This window comes from Lathamus discolor, chromosome 6 (assembly GCF_037157495.1).
Source record: "Lathamus discolor isolate bLatDis1 chromosome 6, bLatDis1.hap1, whole genome shotgun sequence".
In the NCBI taxonomy this organism is placed as follows: domain Eukaryota; kingdom Metazoa; phylum Chordata; class Aves; order Psittaciformes; family Psittacidae; genus Lathamus; species Lathamus discolor.
The window spans coordinates 4,050,406-4,071,670 of record NC_088889.1 but is presented as its reverse complement, the minus strand read 5'-3'; the positions used below and the strand labels follow the sequence as shown (position 1 = coordinate 4,071,670).

Genomic DNA, 21,265 nt, shown 5'->3' with positions numbered 1-21,265 from the left:
AGCTTGGTGGAACGTAACCTCCTCCATTCAGTTTTTGCCCCCTAATTCAGCACCAGAGAAGAGGAATGAAAGAAGCACAAGAAGAATTAAAACCACGTATTTTAAAAAATCATATTAATCACATTCATCAATGGAATTAAGCAGTGCCACCTCCCCACCTCTGGCTTAGCCAGTTCTCTCTCCTCTGCTCAGTATCTTCATGGTGACCACCACAGGAAGCAACAGGGCAGGGGAATTCCTCTGCAGGGATACACTGCTTCTTATTTATGTAGATAGGCATCAAGCCAGAGCTCCCCTGAATCTTTCAAAGAGCTGCCAAGAGAGAACCACATTTCCTTAGAAAGAGGTAATGAAATACAGCATCCAGAGAACAGAGCCTTGTGGGAAGTATTCCCACCTACAGATTAAGCAAAGGAGTTCACAGAACCATAGAATGGTTTGGGTTGGAAGGGACCTTTAAAGGTCATTTAGTCCAACCCTCCTGCAATGAGCAGGGACAACCAGATCAGGTTGCTCAGAGATCTTCACAGCAAGGCAATGTAGACTACAGCTCCTTGGAAAGATGAAGAACTAAAGCACTGGGGCTTCATCAAAGACCGGAAGGCTGAAGCAAACAACGAGAATGAAAATAAAAGGAGTGAGCATGGCAGAAGAGAGGCAGATGACTTTCCAAAGAAGTAAGAAATATCTGGGAGGCAAGGAGGGGAACAAAGGAATAAAAGAAGAACGAATGAATGAATATTCAAACTCATCTTTATGAAAACACCTCTTTACCCTGGAGCACACTCAGAGACAGAGGCACCAGACCTGGCATCCTATTGATCCCTGACTCTTCAGAACCGAAGAAAAGGAACTCTCCATTAGGTAATTCCTACTGACACCTTCCATCTGCGGCTACTGGAAGCAGCACCACAGCTGAAGAGTTTCCCAGCCCTTTCATAGTCATACTGTATACAGCTCTTCACAGAACTTCTGTGATCCAAGCTGGCTGCCCCTCCTCTTCCCATGTCCCTCCCTTATTCACTCTGGAATACTGGAAAACCCTTCCATAGGGAATGCAGTGGGTTGATACATACTATACTATGTCTGCAAAGGCGGTGAGCAATGGCTTGCACTTGTATTCAATACCATGTTTGGCACACAGGGACTTCACCAGAGGAGCCACCTTCCAGTAGTTGTGTCGAGGCATTGTTGGAAAAAGGCTGTGGGAAAAGAATATGGTGATCCAACGGCATCCATCATCATCCCACAGAATTCCTGTTCTTCTTCTGTGCCTCAGCCTGGGATTGCTTCAACCTCCCCTTGTGCCCACAGCCATCAGTGCTCTGCAGTGGTCCCTCTCATGTCACTGCAGTACCTGCACTACCTGGGAGGCTGGTAATTCTCACTCCTGTGCCATGCTACTCATATCTGAAGTAGTGTTGGTGCTAACTGGTGATCCAAAAATATTCTGACCCATCACTTGGAGTTCCCATTCCATCCCCGCATAAAGAGCCCAGTATTTACCCACATTATCTTCTGTTCTTGTATTAGCTGATAGAGACACAGGACCCTTATAGGCTTTTCAGATCTAGTGGAACTAGCACTCCTTGAAATCCCCTCACATCCCCAACCCATGCTTCAACTCACTGGTGCTCGATTTGGAAGTTCAGATGTCCGCTAAACCAGTCGTTGAATAGGGACTGATGAACATTGCAGGTTGCCTGGAGCTGAAAAGAAAAATTACAGTTAACATTTAAGTCTTGTTTTGGGAATGTCCCTTCTCTTACATGTGCCAAGAAATGGTAAACAGGCACAAGTTCCTCATTATCACATGCCTTCTGGCTGAATACAGCAACTCCAAAATCTATCTCCAGTCAACAGGATATATTATTGTTAAGGACATAATCTGGGAGAACAGCCTTGACCTCGCCAGTGAGATAAACCATAACAACCCTGACTTTCACCCTTCTCACTTAAAAACCCCTCTGCAATGGCTTCAGAACTATAATAAAACAGAGTACAGAGAGATGTGGATCCTTCATGCATGGAAAGCTCTCTATCTGAAGAGCATTATAGCATCTCTAATTATTTTCCATGAGGCTTCTGTGCTCAGCATTTGAAGCCTCCATCCTACCTCTGCACCTTCTTTCTTTGCACTAATCATTCACTTCACACGGTGAGGACAAGCTGCTCATGTTTTCCTCTCTCAGTTCCCATCATTTCTGTGATCTTGGGCATTATATACCCAGAACTATAAACCCTCACCTTTGAAGACACAGATCTCTGGAAAGGTCTTACCTGGGTAGAGAACCAGTCCACATTCTTATCATAATCGATGTGCATCGGGATGTGATTCATTTGTGTAATCCAGACAAACCAGTTGCTCTCTATAAACCTGTGCATACAAACACACACAAAACCACTACTGATCTCACACCTATGCTGTACCAAGTCAGTACAAAACACTTGTACACATACAAGCTAGTCAATGCTTGACAAGATTAACACCAGGAACCCCAAATATCTGATCAGCAGATCAGACCTGCACACACCTTTGAAAGACACGTGCTTGACAGACAACAACCTCCTTGTGCTAAAGGGCATAAAGAGACAGAGTAGAGCCAATGAGCAGAGATAAGCAGGAGGCTGAAGAAAAGCTGACACAAAAGATCAATATAAACCAGATAAAGAAAATGAAGGAATCAGAAGTTGAATGATACCTGACTAACAGATGAAGCCCCAGGATACCCTTCACCCCCAGCAAGGGAAAGTAGGTGAGAAAGAATCGGATGTAGAAAGTCAGCATCCAGGCCAGGTCCTGTAGCGTAGGGAACAGATAAAACTTCATTAAGAGGAAGACTTACTTTTTCCCTTTAAAACCTTCCATAACACCTTCTCCTGATAAGATTTCTCTCCCCCCACCCCCTGACCTCATCACAAAACAATCTGACACACAGCCACCACCCCCATCCCCAGGACATCCCTGTGCTTGGGAATTATCCTGGTCAGGGCAAATACTAGAGAGGGCATGCTCTAAAGCATCATATTTTCCTCTGAATCTAAAGAGGATGCAAGAACTGAGAAAACCAAAATGCAACAATTAAAAGAATAAAGAGGTCTCATCCTTTTTTGTTGCTCTTCATATGTCTTGGAATCTCTTATTACCTTCATGGTCATTTTCTCCTGACCATCCCACCTCCCAGGCAAGATGCCTTGTCTCTAACCCCCACATCTCAGAGAAGAGACATCTTTTTCCTGCATTTGTTACCAGTCTCTAAAACCCATGTTATTCCTCAAAGTCCTACATTTCCCCCTAACCAACTATCTCCCTAACAGCTCTGAAAGTCTACTACACATCCCCTATTCCACTTCACACTGAACTGTGAGGATTCAGTTTTAGGCTACCTGAAAGCTACTTGATTTTTAATAGATCATTTTGCACTGAATCCTCCTGCACCCTATCCCTGATATCTGCTACTTTTCCCTTTTTAATGTGCCCATATGTTTTTATTGTATTGGTTTGGGAAAACAAAGAAGAATGGCAAATTTCTTGCACTGAAATGTATCTACAAAACAAGGAAAAGGCACCATTTGCAACGTGGAGCTAACTTACCACCCACTGTTTCCGCTGCACCACAAAGTAGAATATGTACCACTGGAAATAGAGAGGCACCAGAGCTGGGGGACCAACTAGAGTGGAGAAATGGATTGCAGACATTAACTGTGCCCTTTTATCCCAGTGAAACGGACTGGAAATGGAAGGGGTGGAGTAAATGCTGTCCACAGAACTGTGAAAGGGTAGGGTTACTCACTGATGAAGAAGTACTTGTGCTGGTGGTTATAAGGCATGAATTTCTTCTTTTGTACACCAAGCTGTTAAAATAAGCAAATTGGGCTGTGAAGACAGCTAAAGACTTCTGTGCATACAATTCTATCTATGCTTATGAAGCAATGCATGCTTAGATACTTCCTAAGCTTTAAAGGAGATGTCCTATCAAACCATGCCACTGCCTTCATCATCCCCTGGAACTTCAGTCTATGATGATTTTCCATCCCTGCCTCAGATGCACAAGAGGCTGGGTATCCCCTTGTACCACAGACACTAACATGCACTGGAAGCTCTTTCCCTACAGAGGGCACAGTTGTCTAACAATGCTTAAATAGAAAACCACATGAGGCCCTGGGACCAGTTTGCTGCCAATATAAAGCTTCATAAAAGAAGAAAAATCTATGCTATTATTTATAAAGATGAACCATGACCATGTGTAGAACTCACACCTACTTGCAATTAATCTCTAAAGCACAGAAATTAGCATCTAGACAATTAAACTGTGTCCACAGGAACAGCGGTGGATACATTATCCTCCCTTTGAGACTGCTAATTTTTCAGTGCTCACTGTAGAAACGTAACAGATCATGTCACTGACTTCCTTGATGAATTCCATTGCACCCCTGTACATGTCCAAACCAACTCCAAACAGCAGCCCACCCTTAATTTCAGTGCAAATCAGAGCATTTAAGGCAGGTGACACCATGAATTCATGTAACCAGTTCTTTTAAGGACTGGCAAACACTGAAGCCATTCAGTCAACTTTAGAGCTGTACCAGAAATAGAGTTGGACTCCACATGGGATCCAGTCTGACACCCACTGTCAGACTGAGACTAGTCCTTGCTTGTCATCCCCTGCTTCATTTCCCAAAACACTACAATTAGTCAAGCTGATCTTGATATAGAGAACTATATGCAATCTCATCTTCATACAGCTGCAAGTCTCTCATCAGAGAAGTACGAACTTGTAATTGTGACAAATATTTCATTCTTATTTTAAAACATAGCAAAAACAACTTCTATTTCTAAGAGTATAAAAATCTCAGAGGTACTGAAGAAGTATCAAGGGATATTAGGGACTAGTGGAAGGCAAAGAAATACCACATGAAAGAGGAGGGCAACTCCAACAATTTTCTGGATGTACTTTGGATGTACTTCTCATTTTACAGAAGCAGTTCTGATGATTTCTTTTAACCTTCAGAATATATCTGGAAGATTTCAACCCATAGCAAGGTTGCATTAGGGAAAAAGACAAAAACAAAAAAACCCAGTTGCAACATTAATTATGTTATGGAAGCTAGAGATGCACCAGGATCTTTTAATGTCTTGTTTTTCAAAGGCCATTAATGCCAAGCTGCACCTCAGTTATGGAGACCAAGCCAACTGGCCACTAGTCCCCAAGCTCTCTGCAGCTTTCCAAATTGGAATTGTAACCCTGTAACGCCCCAGCTTGCATCAGGTCTCACCTCTACAGAGAGTGTTTTTCCCAAAGCAAAAAATAAGGGGTGCATGTTAACATCAGGGTCCTTTCGGAAGCAGTTGGGTTTAGCGTGGTGTTGGAAGTGGAGATGATTCCACCAGCTCGCTGGTGCTCCCTGTAGGAAGGGTTGAGAAGAGAGTGCTGTAAAGTTGTATCTTCTGCTCTTAGTCCTCCCTCCCCATTTGCATCTGCTTTCTTCTTATACTGAGATTAGTTTTGACCGCCAGGCTCTAACAGTCCCTCTCAGCACTGAATGCCCACCTTCAGATGGCCGATCACAAACTTGTGCACCCAGTGATTCCATCTGGACTTGCTAAAGACTGAAAGGTGTCCAAAATCATGCTGCAGCCAGCCAGCCTGGGCCTGGAATTCGAAACCAACAACAAAACAAACAGTGCTGCTGAGGGAAAAGAAGAGTCAGAAGCCTCTGCATCCGAAAAGGGCTTTCTCTTCTCCCGCTCCCACGCTCCTTGCAACATACCCCTGGATAGCGAGAGCATTTCCACTTCTAGGACCCAATCCAAACACTTCTCTTTTACTATATATCAGTGCAGTCCAAACTTTGTCTGATGACTTTTAGTCCCAGATAGTTGTTTTCATGAGGAAGGGAAAATATCATGGAAAAACAGCAAAATAAAAAGACATGGAGCCGAGAAACAGCATTTATTCTCTTACAAAACTGCACTGAAATCAGCAACAAAGTCTCCTTTAAGGCACAGTTTGCTGCTGTCTCCTCCCGGTACTTGTAATTCCAAGGGGATCAGCTGGCCACTGGAGAAATAGCTGGGGCTTTGAGAGCTGCTCTGCCTTCTCCTCTAACTCACACTAAGTTCCCATGGGAACACTGTGGCTTGGCCCTGACACAGTGCCTTGGAGCTCTGGGCACAAGGGACCTCAGAAGCGTAGCGTGGCTTTCATTGTATGAAGAAGGCTGGGAATAAGGAGGGCTTTGATGGACTACAGGAAGGAAAAAGCAGGGTAAAGCCTGCTCTAACGAAGAAACATCTTGTGTCACTGTAATTTTGCCCCTTCAGGGAGAACCAGGATTTTGGGAAGTCCACAAAGATTTCTCCTGTGCTTATGCCAATGAGCACTAAAGTCTCAAAGGGTTGGCTTTTGCTCCTTCTGGGGCTTCTTTTTACCTAGCTGCTTACCTGGACAGTGCCTAGAAGCACTGCAGAGAAGAGGAAAGGCACTGTGGATGCTCCAAAATACCAGATGGTGAGCCAAGCTGCAACATCCAACGCCAAGATGTGGCAGAGATACAGGATGAAAAACATGTGGTTGGGTTTGAGAAGCCCCATCTTCTCAACAGTTGCACGGAGCTCACGGAAATCTTCTACCAGCTGTTTCTGTGGGGAGACCCAAGAGTATCTGGTGGCCTGAAAATGCCTCAGGAACGCAAAGAGGAGCTCAGTTTGCCCTCCTCAAGGAGCTATTGCGGCAATAGGGAAAAGCTCAGGGTTGCCTGAAGACAAACCTTCACTAACACTACAAATAGTAACATAAAGAGGAAGCTTCATACCAACACATGAATCCAGGAAATACTATTGGTTTATGTACAGGGAATTCTGGCTGCCAGAAAGAGAAGTTAAATAACAGCATTTCAACCCAAACACTAAGTTTTTAAGTTACTTACATTCTTGCTGGGCTCAAAGCTGGGTTGATCTGGTGCCAGTTCCCCAATCAAGAGTGGGCGCATGTACTTTCGTACTAGTGCCTTGTCAAGATGAAATGCTGTGAAAGGATCCTGAAATACAGACAGAGGAAAAGGGTGAAGAAAAGCAATCATTCCAGTGGCACCAAAGATACCCTGAACTCATCAGAAAGCAACCTAACTAATGGAGCTGGCTGAACCAGGTTTTACTGTCACAAACCTTACTGTTTCTTCACACCATAAATGATTGTACAAAGCTGAATTCTCTGTTACCATTTTCTAACTGGGTGCTGTTAAGTACATGTCACTAAGAAATACAGGATCACACCCCTATTACTTCTAAATCTGAAAATCTCATATCCTGTTGAACTTCAGGATGTATCATCTCAATAACATATTCCTCTACCTCTATTTTGTCTTTAGTTTCCATCTTAGTTTCCCTCAAGTCCCGTATCCTGAAATGGAAGTGTGACTAGGAAGAAGGGTGAGATGTTGGCAAGATGTTAGCACAAAAACTGGATCAGGCAGCCGAACAGGGAAAATAACAGGACAAGCAGGACACATACAGGTGATGGTGACCCACACCAATTTCTCAAAAGCCCCATGTTGTTCCAAACACACTTTCTTGGCAATGTCCAATGCCCACTCTGCCACATCTTCCTAGAAAAGATTTGTTTTCTTGCTACCTGCCTCCTCTTCCTCATCTGGTTCCCTTCACGTTTCTGAAATGCCCCATGAAAAGGCCATTCTCATCCTTACCACTCAAAAGACCCTCTTAGGGAAATCAGTTACTTTTACCATTTAAATGTGACGTCAACCTCAACCAGGCAGCCATGTGAAGAAAAAACTCATGAGTGATTGTTATCACTATAGATTCTATCACTACATTTAGATTAGAAATCCCCTGAGCACACTGAGACAAGGGGGGCACAAAATTACAAAATGGAATATATAAACCTTTAGAATCAGTTTTAAGTGATGTTAAGTTTGATGGCTTTGTAACAGTAGCAATGGAAAATTACTGAGGTGCATGATACATAGGAAAAAAAAACCAGAGTGCAGCTAGAGAACACACTGAGCATTCTTGTACAAGATAAATCGTTACAGTTGACACAGTTTTAAGAAAAACAGTCTAGCAGAACAGGACACAGGGATAAGGAGTATCTGGGAACGGCAGGTGTCCAGGATGGGCTACAGGTAAACTAACTGGTAAGTAGGAGGATAGGAGGATTATTATGTCGCTGGTGCTAATGAACCAATTAAACTGGTATGAGCATCTACTGCGCGTGCTCCAAAGGCTGCCAGAAGTGATGAAGATCGTTGGAAGAAGTAAATGACCCTCAGAGACCACCACCACAATTCTGTACGCATGCGAGGAACTGTCTGGAAAATGACGTAACGTATGTATGCCCAGGGACTATATAAGGACGGCTTGTGTAGCAACAAGAGAGACACACGTTAGGAGGAGCTATCCGCCGTGTCTCCCGGCGCCGCAATAAAGAATACCTGCTGGCCAGCTTGAAAACTTTGTTGGCAAGTTTGTTCCTGGAGTTTTCTCCGAATCAACACATGGCAGTTTGACATCTACTTCTATTGAAACCTCCCTTTCGCACGTTCCTCTCCCAGTGTCCAAACTAGCATACATTTTACAATCTCAGCCGAATGGATGCTTTTCTTCCCTAAGGCAGTATTTGCCCACTGTGCATCAGTCTGCAAGCTTCCTGCAACATGCACTGCTCAGCATTATTAATTACTATGTCACCACTGCATGATCCTACAATAAATCGTCCTTTTAAAAGATTTCTGGTCAAGAAAAAGGTTAAAAAGTGGCTGATGCTGCCAGCTCTGGGTCAGCCCTGTTGCATTTCAGATGTAGCATCCTCTCTGCTCAGGCTTATGTGAATAAAGGAGGGAAAGAGGAGAGGGGAACTACATTTGCATTTTCTCAATGGAAGAGTGAAAAAAACTGGGGAGGAGTATGTGGGCAGATCAGAGGAGGATGGTACCACACGTTTAGACCAATCCTTTCCATGCAGGCTGTAAAACCTGGCAGCGCGTTCCCAACGGGAGGTTAGGGACCTGATGCACCTTCCAGAAATCAGAACACCCCTGTGACAGTTAGCAAACTAAAAGTGTGCTTTGGGCTGTGTTTAATTTTCTCTTTTTTTTTCCTTTTTTTTTTTTTTTTTTTATAAACCTGATTTTATTCATTTCCAAGACAAAACTATTGGAAAATTTGGAATTCACTTGGCTCAGATTCCTCACCGGTCAGCAGTTCAATTGCACCCAGCAGCGACACAGACCATAACGCCTAAAGAATGCAGCTGGCTGCAATCCAACCATCTAACTGGGTTCATTCAGGACCGTGTGGTGGCCACTGTGGCCCACCCTGACCTCATGAAAGTATGCTCAAATTCCCTTATTACCCTTGGCTTTAAATGATACACAGCAAAGGAAAGCACTACATCTCAAGTTCCATCCTTTCTGGTCAGGGACAACACTGGACTGAACCACAGCCCATCAAAACCACTGCAGAGGTAGCTTCATATCCCATACCCGCCTTTGGTTCCAGTTGGAGAAATGCATGTTCTTTGGTGAAAGAGAGAAGCAGACAAAGGAAGGAAATACACTGACAAATCAGCACTGCCAATTCCACCGCCGCTTCCTCCCTTCACAATACTCACTGGTGTTCAGACAGGAATGATTCGTTTTAAAGGCTGAAATACTTTCAGTCACATTTTGCACTAGTGCCATCTCTTGGAGACACTACGCTGGGCTTTTTAAGTTAAGGGGAGGCTGAACACGCTCGTACACTTGCAAACAGCTCCATCCTTGCACACCACAGTGTCACCATGAGCGACACCGTAAGAGACACCTCGGGTGTTTCTGTTCCGCCCCGGGCTGTGGCTGGACGTGTATAAAACCACAGTACTGTTATTTACTATAAGTATGCAAAAACTATTAGGTTCCCCCCCTCAGAAGGCTGCAGACACCGTATTCGTGCAAGGTTTAGTTACTCTCTTCAACAACGTTACCGTGTAAAACCAGTCAGAAACGGTGCGGTACGGAGGTCCGCACACCGGACCTATGGGTGGCTACTACGGACCATGCCCTGGTAGCCACAGACCAACCGCTGGCCCGGCTCCACCACTGGATTTCGATCCCGACGCTCCGCCACGCGTGTCCCTCGCAGCACGGCAGAGGCACTTCTGCCCCTTCCTCTTCCTCCTCCCTCCCCGGGATGCCCTGCAAGTGCCAGAGCACGGACACGCCGCGCAGCTCTGGTCCCCCACCCCCGGCCCTCACCGTGGCGTCCTGCCCGGCGTAATGGCTGATGACCCGGGAGCCCCCCGGGTGCCTCCGGCAGAAGCGGCTGATGTCGTACACCTTCCTCTCGATCACCAGCCATCGCTCTTGCGGCGCCTGCCCGCGGCCGTTCCGCTCCCCGATCTCCTCCCAGGTGAAGCGCCGCAAAGCCGGCGCCGCTGCGGGCTCCTCCATGCCTGTAGCGGGCTCGGCTCCGCTCGGCCCGGTTCGGCCCCGACAGCACCACCCGAGTCCCCCCTCCGCGCTGCCTCCCAACCTCCTCTAGAACACCGGCCCGCTGGCCCGCCTCCCATTGGCTCCACAACCCCTCAATCCCCGCCTCCCCTCGATTCGCCGGCTCCCATTGGGCCCCGCTCGCCTTGTGCCCGCCCCCCTGGCTGGGGTGGGCTGTGACGGCAGGGCCCCCGAGGCAGCCCCGCGGTGCTGCGAAGTGGCAGCGACCGGAGGTGGAGGCAGTGGGGGGCTTGGTGGTGGAAACCTCGGAAAAGGAGGAAACTTCGGCCCTTGCAACAGGCGGCTGCCCGGCTGTCAGTCTGCAGCCTTCCAGTGTCCCAGGGGTGTCTATAAGGATGCTGGAGGCTGGATATCGGGAACTGGATAGGGCAAGGGGTGATGGGTTCGGACTGAAACAGGGGAGATTTAGGTTGGAGATAAGGAAGAATTTCTCCCCTGTGAGGGTGCTGAGGCCCTGGCACAGGGTGCCCAGAGAAGCTGGGGCTGCTCCATCCCTGGCAGTGTTCAAAGCAACCTGCTCTAGGGGAAGGCAGGGGGGTTGGAAGTGTGTGATCTTAAGGTCCTTTCCAACCCAAGCCATGCTATAATTCTATAGTTACAGGCTGTAATACACCATTGATGCAGCTGTAGGTACTGGAGGGAAGGATTTGAGTCAACCTGAGGACACCCTATAGACATCATCTTCTCTTCCTCAAAAAGTAGCCCATTACAAGACACATTCCTAAGGGTGTTTAAGCTGATACCAGGGCTGTTGCAATGCCTTCACTTCCAACCAAGGAAATGGGATAAATGCACCTTTATATACATTTGCTGATTGTGTCAAACAGGGGCAGGGAAGTGCTGGAGGGTAAGAAAGATGGGCAGGCTGACAGGAACATCAAGTAGTTTAATACAAGAAATAAGAAGGTAAGAAATGTGGAAAAGGGACCAAAATACCAAGTCGCTGGTCCTTGATAACTTCATTGTTGGAAAGGACAGAGGCTTGGTGGTCAATGTTACATGGCAGGTGAAGACCCAGGACACACAGCCTGGAAAATTCTATCATGAACCCAATATAGGATTTGGGGCAAGGAGAAAAGCCAAGGACTGGATCCAGCAACAGAGGAACAATGCATAGACTCTGCAGCACAATTCATGCTGAATCTGCTTCTTTTTAGACCACTTCCACAACCTGTTTCTCCTTACTTCTGGGCTGAGGATGCCTCATCTTCCCTGCACTTGGTTTCATTTCCTTTTTCCAGCGAATCTCCCTCACACACACTCTTCCAGCTGTCCTACCTCTCCCTTTCATCTGCCAGGGTTGCTTCTGTTCCTACAGCAGCTCCATTTGCAGCCAGAAGGAGGAAAAATGTCACCACAGGTATATCACATAATACACTTGCTTGATGGTGCTTTGCAGATGATTCTTCATACAACAGAGTACTGAATAATCCTAGAAGAGTGAATGATGCTAAAATAGATCCATTCTTGTGGAACTTCCTCCATATATATTACAAATGTACATTAAAGAGCCTCCCTCCACATTCTGCTCCCTTCTTGCTTTCCCTAGTAGCCACAGTCTTCTCCCTGAACTCTCATTACTGATTCCAAATGTCTTTGTTTTCATTCACACCTTCCGATTTGACCTAGTTACAGCAATTCCAGTTGAATGTAACCATAGAAACGAAGAACCACCACACTGCATCCCTTCTTGTCCTGAACATCACCTGATCGCTACATCACCTCTTTCTAGCTTGGAATTCTATGCCTGCAAAACATCTTATATTTCCCTCCCTTTGGCAATGGCACAGTTAATGAATCCAGTGAGGGTTCCCTGCTTCTACACACTTGCACTGTCATCCTTGAAAGAAAAGGTTCTCTCCCCATCTCAGCAAAAATGAAGTTGCTTTGTGTGTCGACTGCTGACCACCTAACAAACACCACTATGGAGAACATTAATATTTAGCATCATTTAAAATTTAACCATTATATTCAGAATGGTGCAGTAATAATTTCATTTTCTAGCACTTTTGTTATCTATCACACAAAAGAATCGTTGTCCTAAATCTAATTGATATTTTCATTTTGACTTTTCATCATGAATACGGGGGGCACTGGTCAGTTTTCATTTTCTTATATGCCACATTGAAAACCACGAAACTCTATCTTCCTAAACAAGTTAAACCTTTGGAAACTTGCTGTAAGGGATCTTAACAATAGCCAAAAGCACCACTGAGTCTTGTCTGCAAGTCTTGTTCCAAACAAGTACAAACAAGAACAAGTTGCAGTCTTGTTCTCATATACTTCCTCTGATTTCAGCAGGACCAGAAGCTAGAAGGGTTGTTAACACCTTATTAACGGATCTTCCCTTAAATTATACAATAACCCTTGGAATTATGTTCAAAGCTTCTTCTGACATAAAATCTGTGGCTCTGTTTCTTTTCCCTTCAGTAGATCATTCAGCCCAAGAGAAGACATCATGGAGGCTACTTGAATCATCCAGCTCTAAGCAGTGAAGTTTTTTGTCTCCTGCTCCAAGCTGCCAGTTGACAACACTGGTTGGTTCTCCTGCACTTGCAATGTTCAGGATCTCACTGTGTCTCACAGAGGCAAGAATGAGATCTTTGTAACAAAGACACGGGGGGAACCCAGCTGCCATTATACACTCACTAGCATCCTGCCTCCAGCTGTGACTCTTGGAATTAACAGAGTCAATCCTTGCTTTTCCAATGACATTTCTTCTTTTCAGTGTTCTTGTTTTACCTCCACTACTCCCATCTCCATTTCTCCTTACTGCCAATCCAGCTGTGACCCAGCTTCCTAAGCTATCAAGGGTCACTGAAAATCCAAGGGGAGATACGAGATGCTTTTTGATTCAGTCTTCTGATCTAAGCTGCAGTTCATTCTTACAATCATAGATGACCTGGGATCACCAAAAGACAATGAAAATATATTAAAGCTCTTTATGTCACTACCATGATTTGCCTGTAACATACTTTAAAATACCTGAGTGACCTGAGGGATGAGGGATCACTAAGTCCCTGGACATCTGGGGACCAAACCAGTAATACAGAGAAATAGAGGAGGGGGACTGAAAGGATGGCAATCTTTATTTTACCTTCTTGAGCAGGGGAGAATGAGTTAGAATAGTGGAGGAAGGAACCCATAGAAAATAGGATATGTTCAAGGAAAACCAGCGAATACTGAAAACCAGTTTAAAATAGCAAAGTCTAAAAGAAGAATCAGTTCTTGGCTTTTGCCCAGCCTAAGAAAAGCTTAAGATGCAGGGTGCATGGGAATTACAGTGTGAAGATTTACAAGATGCAGGCTGTCCCCAGTGCAATTAAAACAACACCACTGATGAAGCCAATGTAGGAGGAAAACACCAATTTTAGCATCATACTCCTTGCAGGGAGGAGCTGGAAACTCTTGGTATCTCACTGTAACACTACTCCAACATTAGGCTTAGGATCCACACACACATTGGAAGGATTAGCATAACACCAAAAAAGGGGTGGATACCAGAAATATTTCCTGTCTTCTTGGCCACTGTTCCATTCTTGGGAATGAGCTGTAATAGCTGAATAATTTGGACTAAATGAGTTAGTGTTATCCCTGAACTAGTGGTTTGGATTACTAACACTTGATACTGACAATAAGGTTTGGGATATAAACCGTATTTCTTCAGCCTCTATTATCTGCATGGAGTATTTGCTCTGGTACTCATCCCTAACAACTGATTGTTAACATTTAGCTGCAAAAAAATATACGTGATAGAGGGAAAGAATGAATACATTATAGTGCGGACAACCAGAGGAAGATTGTGATTTGAGAGGAGTTTACATCCTGCCAGAAAAAGCAACCAAAAATCACCAGATGTAAGGGATTTGGTTGCTGAGGTAAAAAGAAGTGTATTTTTTTGTCCCCTAAAAGATGTAAATTCAGATTATTAACTGAGGGAATAAAGCAGTAATTGTTTAGAGGTTTTCATGTATGAAAGCAAAATCTAAAGCAAAAAGGAAAGAAGCTGGTGATAACAGGAGAACATCAGTACAATGCACTTTTCATTATAAATGAGATTACACTGTCAAGGCAGCATTAAGAACAGAGCACTTCTTATTGTCCTGATGGGTACTTGCAATGCCTGCTGCTTTCTATACTAAACAAGTGTGATAATGTACTCTGCTTCCTTGGCATCCAGACCAATATGTGCCTTGAGCCTGATAATCCCACACAGCCAACACAAGATCCACTACAGAATGTGAAACTCATTCTAGCCATGGAAGTACAATGGGAATTTCTGTTTGCTTGTTGGTTGGCTGCCTTGGGAAGTTAAGCCAGCTCTCAGCCACTCTCCTAGATCATAGAATATGTCTGAGTAAAAAACCATCAAACACATCCCTGATAGCATTTTTGTCTTTGTTTTAAATGTATCAGCTTCATTAGCCAACTCTAGTATACATAATCATAAGCTATCTATCAGAGCAAAGGAAGAAAAATTACCAATACTATGCAGAATATATGAAAACATAATTATATCAAAAACTATGTTTTTCAATAGACATATTTCTGATCATTGTTACATTCTAATGCAATTGAAATGTAAAGATTGAACAGCAACTCTAAGACATTCATGTTTCTTTTAACAGATTTGTAAAGGTCAGGGGGCTTTTAATGGTTTAATGTTCCATAAGATAAGAAAAGGAGAATAATTCATTTACCAGGGTAAGCAGTGTTTGATTGAAACGTGCTTCAGAAAAGGATGTAGCCTTGACTTGAACATAATCCTAGAATCATAGAATGGTTTGGATTGGAAAGGACCTTAAGGTCATCCAGTTCCAACCCCCTGCCGTGGGCAGGGATGTCTCACAATAGACCTTGTCTCCCAAGGGTCTGCATTAATTTTAGCATTTATTCTGCTTAACTAGAGAAATTTCGAGTCTTAGAGTTTAATTTGTCTGGGTTTGACTTAGAAAGTATTTACCGGTTTTTGTTTTGCAGGTCTCTCCTAGACTGAAAATCAATTGGTTCTGGTATTTCCTCTGTACACGAGTACTTGCTGTCCAGAAACAAGTGATTTCCTGATTTTTCTTTCTGTATCCTGAAAGTTGCAGATAGACTCAGCACGTGTTGATAAACAGTGGGAGTCTGTTTATACAAATGACATTTTGTCCAGTAAGGAATCTCAAGGACCCAAATGGCAATAAAATGGTTTTACCAGGACTGATGTGGAAGCGCAGCAGCACTCTAAGGGTGTTGATTAAGTTTGTATGAAACTATCACTCTCCTATCTAATTATTCATTTCATATTTTAATACCTTAAAGCCTTGGTCACAGCCCTGTTTTACCAAGTGCTGTGTAAATATCTGCTCCTAAGTAGCTTTCTTGCTGGCTGGCAGAACAAAAGGCAATGAGAAGACAATAGGAGTCATATGTATTATGAAGGGACATTTAAACTCCAGACTGAGAGCACTGTCACTCAGAAACAGTATTATTAACAAGCCAGCCTTCTTGAGGGCTTCATATTGACCTGAAAACAATGTAGTTTAAGATGCCTAAATCATTTTGAAATGGAAGCACAATTCCCACACTACTTTCCACATAGAAAGGAGATCAAGATATTTTATTGTAGCCTGGGAACCCAGTTTTAAATATTAACATGAGGGAAAAGGTCTTTCCCTTCTCTTGAAAAAGGCAAATGGAGTTTTCCTTTTGGGCACACATACATTTTGAGATGCTCAAAGAAGGTGCAGTTTCTTCTTTTGAAGAGCCATGATACCCTCATGGAACTGATAATTGGTTTTTCTTCAGAGGAAGAATACCCCATCCTGAAAGCCCAAGCCAGTCTTCATCCAGTGAAAAACACAGTAGTTATTGCTTACCTTTGGGTAAATTAGTGCTCATTACTTCAGCACCTTGGGTGTCTTTCTGCTTGAATCAGCTTCCTCTGGCACAGAGTCATATATCCTGATGATATGCAGAACTGCATCATCCTTCATGCACCCATCTGCTCCATACGGTGATGAGCAAGAATGTTTCCTTCTCAGAGCCATTAACTGGTTGCATCTCAAGCACTAGAAATCTGCTTCAGGGGAGAGATGGAAGGAGGAGTTTGTCCTGAAGGGATGGGGAAGAAGTTTACTTCTGTTAAAATGATGCTGCAATAGCATCCCTTCCTAACCATTGTGTTCCCCCACCTCCATGCTCTAGCATCCCTTTCTCCAGCCCAGTCAGGATGTCATTTTGTTGTCTCCTACTAGGTTTGATTTTATTCACCCACCTCAACCCAGATTCAGAGCTCCTCAGTCTTTCCTTCTAGTGATACGAAGGGAAAGTGGGGGTCCTTTCTCTACTTAAGTATATTTTTCCTTGGCAGAGTAACTAAAGGTAGCTAAAAAACTAAATATGCAGCTAAATCTGATCTTCACTCTATTTTTCTCCCAATATCCTCAGTTCCCACTTTCTTCCTTAGCCCATCTCTTTTCCCCTTCACATACCTACTCCACATCCCTCCCATGTACCCCTTGCTCACTGGTCTCTCCGGCTGCCTCGTCGTCCCACCACTTGCCATGGAACCACTGGGCCTTACCAAGTGGGCAGTGATGGATCTCATGCTTTTTAAAGTGGAGAAAAAGGATGATTTACCCTGTATCCATACAGATTACTGCACAGCTGTAGTGCATTTCCATGCACTGGTGATGGGCTGGTGCTGCTATCAAAGTCGTCCTCTAGGTGTTAATGGAGACTAATCCCTTCTAGAAGATGAAAAGAATCTTATGTGGTCTTACCAATTTGTACATAAAACTCAATAAAAGGGTAAGATGACAAACACAAAAACTGTGATTTCTACTATATTTTTAAACACTTTCCTCAGAGTCTCAGTTACTTTTACATTAATGAATCAATGCATTACACGATGTAAAGATACCAATTTGCCCATTCCAGACTAACCAGGAAGATGTCTGCATCAAAAGGAGCGTGACCAGCAGGTCGAAGGAGGTGATCCTGCCCCTCTATTCTGCTCTCGTGAGACCTCACCTGGAGCATTGTGTGCAGTTCTGGTGTCCTCAACATAAAAAGGACATGGAACTGTTGGAACAAGTCCAGAGGAGGCCACGAGGATGATCAGGGGACTGGAGCACCTCCCGTATGAAGACAGGCTGAGGAAGTTGGGGCTGTTCAGCCAGGAGAAGAGAAGGCTGCGTGGGGACCTCATAGCAGCCTTCCAGTACCTGAAGGGGGCCTATAGGGATGCTGGGGAGGGACTCTTTGTCAGGGACTGTAGTGACAGGACAAGGGGTAACGGGTTCAAACTTAAATGGGGGAAGTTTAGATTGGATATAAGGAGGAAGTTCTTTCCTGTTAGGGTGGTGAGGCACTGGAATCGGTTGCCCAGGGAAGCTGTGAATACTCCATCCCTGGCAGTGTTCAAGGCCAGGTTGGGCAGAGCCTTGGGTGACATGGTTTAGTGTGAGGTGTCCCTGCTCATTGCAGGGGGCTTGGAACTGGATGATCCTAAGGCCCTTTCCAACCCTAACTATTCTATGATTCTATGATTCTATGATTCTATGTCCTTTGCTTACTCACTAGCTTATGTATTTCTACATTAACCTGGAAGGCAGACATACCCCTCCTATGTGTGCCCAATACAGAAATCCTTCCACTTCACACTTCTCTATATCCTCTTTTCCACACTTTCTTTCCTGTTATGTTTCTCACCTTCTTTCCCTGCCATCTCTTGACTACTCTATGAAACTCAGGGCTTTTATGTCCCTTACACAAGCTCTTTGTGCTGTTAAAGCTACACCATGCAACAAATGCAGCCTTTCACCTACTTGGCTACAGAAGAGAGTCTGTTCTCCTCTCATTGCCTTGGCTGGTTTGTGTCCCCAGAGCCAAACAAAACCTGGAACAAGTGCTGCAGAAAGCCTTGACAGCATTACAGGCTGTGCTGCAAGAAGATGATAGCGGGGGGGGTGGTGGTGGTGGTGGGGTTGATAAGCACCTTTTGATGACTTGGCATTAAGTTATTACACAGTTATCAATGTGAAATGTCCAGATGGGGAGTTCTGTATGCAGATTTTACACCTGTGTCCGTCTAACATGAGCCAATTCCAAAATATACCCATCTCCATACTCATTTCTCAAGAGGGAGGATTTGCTCGGGCAAATAGACTGCTCAAGCCCAGTGTTTCCACACGTAGCCAGCCATGTATAGATTATCCATGGCTAAAGTAACCAGCTCTGAAGTATGAACTTCCATGGACTGATTGATAAAGCTTGTTGTATACAAAATAGGTGCCAATTTCAATAACACTGTTACATTGCTCTTGTGGAGCGGTCACCTGGTGGACTACGACCATCAGACAACACTGTGAGTTACCAATCACACGTATCATTATCTCTACTAGTTAAAAGAAGTCATGGCTTTGAATCTAGCTGTGGACATAGAGGACACAACCTTTAATGAGGACATTGAACAAATAAAACTAGTTCATGAATTTGCAAGTTAATTTTCTTCCCAAAAATCTGGCTTTGCAGTGGATCCTCCCTACTTTCATACAGTAAAATACCATAAGTGAAGCTTGAAGAAATGCAGCCTAAAATAATCAGTTATATGTTTTCTTACTGCTTTCTCTATGTTGCCCAGTGGCCCTCTCCATCTTCTTAAACATCTCTACATTCCTCAGTTTTGCAGTCTTATTCTATATGGGATTATAAAATCATATAGCTTGCAAGGGACCTCCAGAGCACTGCAACTCAACAAGTATAACCTCCTGGCTCAAAGAAGAGCTGTGGTCCCTCTCAGCATAGTCCCAGAAACCAGAGAACCAGCTGCCTTTAGCAGGAAAATCATCAGGATTCACCAGTTTACAAATGTACATGATTTTACTTTGCAGGAACAACAGAGCAAGAGATGTTGCTTTGTTTGAAATGCTGCCAGAAGTGGAAATATTAAAGTAATTCACATCATCCAATAGATATGCTATAAATTACAGCTGGAAAAAAAACAGTGATACATCTTTATCTGCACTGATTCTCAACCAAAGGCCTGCAAACTGCTCGGAGTCCATAAGCCACTGCATAGGGGTTCCACAAAGATGACTGAGAAATATATCTACAGCACAGTTGTTTAAATTCACTAAACACATCTCTCTCTAAGACAACTATATATATATACATATATAGAATCATAGCATAGTTAGGGTTGGAAAGGATCTTAAGATCATCCAGTTCCAAGTCCCCTGCCATGGGCAGGGACACCTCACACTAAACCATGTCACCCAAGGCTCTGTCCAACCTGGCCTTGAATACCGCCAGGGATGGAGCACTCACAGCTTCCCTGGGCAACCCATTCCAGTGCCTCACCACCCTTACAGGAAAGAACTTCTTCCTTATATCCAATCTAAACTTCCCCTGTTTAAGTTTTAACCCATTACCCCTTGTCCTGTCACTACAGTCCCTGACAAAGAGTCCCTCCCCAGCATCCCTATAGGCCCCCCTTCAGATACTAGAAGCCTGCTATGAGGTCTCCATGCAGCTTCTCTTCTCCAGGCTGAACAGCCCCAACTTCCTCAGCCTGTCTTCATACGGGAGGTGCTCCAGCCCCTGATCATCCTCGTGGCCTCCTCTGGACTTGTTCCAACAGTTCCATGTCCTTTTTATGTTGAGGACACCAGAACTGCACACAATGCTCCAGGTGAGGTCTCACGAGAGCAGAGCAGAGGGGCAGGATCACCTCCTTAGACCTGCTGGTCACACTCCTTTTGATGCAGCCCAGGATACGGTTGGCTTTCTGGGCTGCGAGCGCACACTGAAGCCGGCTCGTGTTCATTTTCTCATCAACCAGCACCCCCAAGTCCTTCTCTGCAGGACTGCTCTGAAGATATATATATATATATATATATATATCTGAATCCAGAATTCATGGCATACAGGGGCCTCAAAGCTATTTTAAGAAGGGGGAGAACAATCAAAAAACCCAACCCCAATGAAAAAACACAATCAAGTAAAACCAAACAGAAACAAAACACAACCACAGCCAAAACAAGGAGAGAAGATGAGGGAGAAGGAAAACCATCTTCCCGGTGCCCAGCCAGGAACAGAAGCAATGGGGTCTTCCAGAAAACTGTTGTCTTCTGGATGTTCTCTACAGTGGAGCAGGGAATCCACAGAGCAGTTTTCCAGTAGTAACAATACATTTTTTATCCAAACCCACTTAAACTCATTACTGAGATGATGCTAACACTGACTGGAGCACACTTCGTAAGGGGCAGAAATTGCATGCTCCATGCACATGTAACCTACACATGATATTGGATATGTAAGTTGTTTATCTATTGTATTATCAAGCATGTTCTAAAGTTCTAAAAGCTATGAAGCAAAGGGTAAAAATACAGTGTAAGAAAGGATGTTTCTCTTACCCATAGTTATCATTTTTTAGGAGTAACAAGACAGAAAACCACATCCAAATGCATCTGTGCAAGGCCCTGAGGAAAACTTGGTCCAGGTGTGTGGTTACAAGAGAAAAGCAAGCTACAGAGGGAAGATGTTTAGCATTACAAAGGTTAAAGCATCCAACATGCTGTGCAAAATCTCCTACAAGATTAAAATCCTAGAATTCAAAGAACTCAGGACAAAAACTTTCCAGGTAAACTTTTCCCACATCACAAGCAATGAGCTTCAGGTCCCCCTTAATGTAGTGTCTTGCTGACATTTATTGTTGTCCTTGTTGGAGGTCTATTTTGAACCAAGCTAAATAAAACTAGCAAGTCTT

The 21,265-nt window shown here is 44.2% G+C and overlaps 1 protein-coding gene and 1 long non-coding RNA gene across 3 annotated transcripts in view; both read right to left on the bottom strand.

Moving 5' to 3' along the window:
* Positions 1-86: 86 nt before the first annotated feature.
* On the bottom strand, positions 87-10,538 carry LOC136017881 (acyl-CoA (8-3)-desaturase-like). Its single transcript, XM_065686584.1, has 12 exons — positions 10,255-10,538; positions 6,931-7,041; positions 6,446-6,643; positions 5,553-5,654; positions 5,278-5,406; positions 3,795-3,855; positions 3,596-3,672; positions 2,703-2,800; positions 2,281-2,377; positions 1,630-1,709; positions 1,077-1,202; positions 87-312 (listed from the first exon to the last, which is right to left on the bottom strand). Exons 1-12 carry the CDS (start codon positions 10,447-10,449, stop codon positions 261-263), a joined length of 1,326 nt encoding a protein of 441 aa, XP_065542656.1. The 5' UTR covers positions 10,450-10,538; the 3' UTR covers positions 87-260.
* An 892-nt stretch (positions 10,539-11,430) lies between these two features.
* The window catches only part of LOC136017883 (uncharacterized), a 13,244-nt gene continuing 3,409 nt past the window's right edge, over positions 11,431-21,265 (bottom strand). For both annotated transcript variants that reach the window (XR_010614131.1, XR_010614132.1), the window contains exons 2-5: positions 20,913-21,024; positions 17,134-17,243; positions 16,371-16,605; positions 11,431-13,411 (exon numbers count right to left, since the gene is read on the bottom strand). This is a non-coding gene — a long non-coding RNA (uncharacterized LOC136017883). The remainder of the gene's footprint in view (positions 13,412-16,370; positions 16,606-17,133; positions 17,244-20,912; positions 21,025-21,265) is intronic.

Bases quoted from the DNA above. Each gene is read 5' to 3' on its own strand.
- LOC136017881 (XM_065686584.1), bottom strand. From the start codon at position 10,449: ATGGAGGAGCCCGCAGCGGCGCCGGCTTTGCGGCGCTTCACCTGGGAG. The intron at 5,407-5,552 runs GTGGGCATTCAG...CCCTTCCTACAG, and splicing joins TTGTGATCGGCCATCTGAAG to GGAGCACCAGCGAGCTGGTG. The intron at 1,203-1,629 runs GTGAGTTGAAGC...CTTTTCCCACAG, and splicing joins AACTTCCAAATCGAGCACCA to CCTTTTTCCAACAATGCCTC.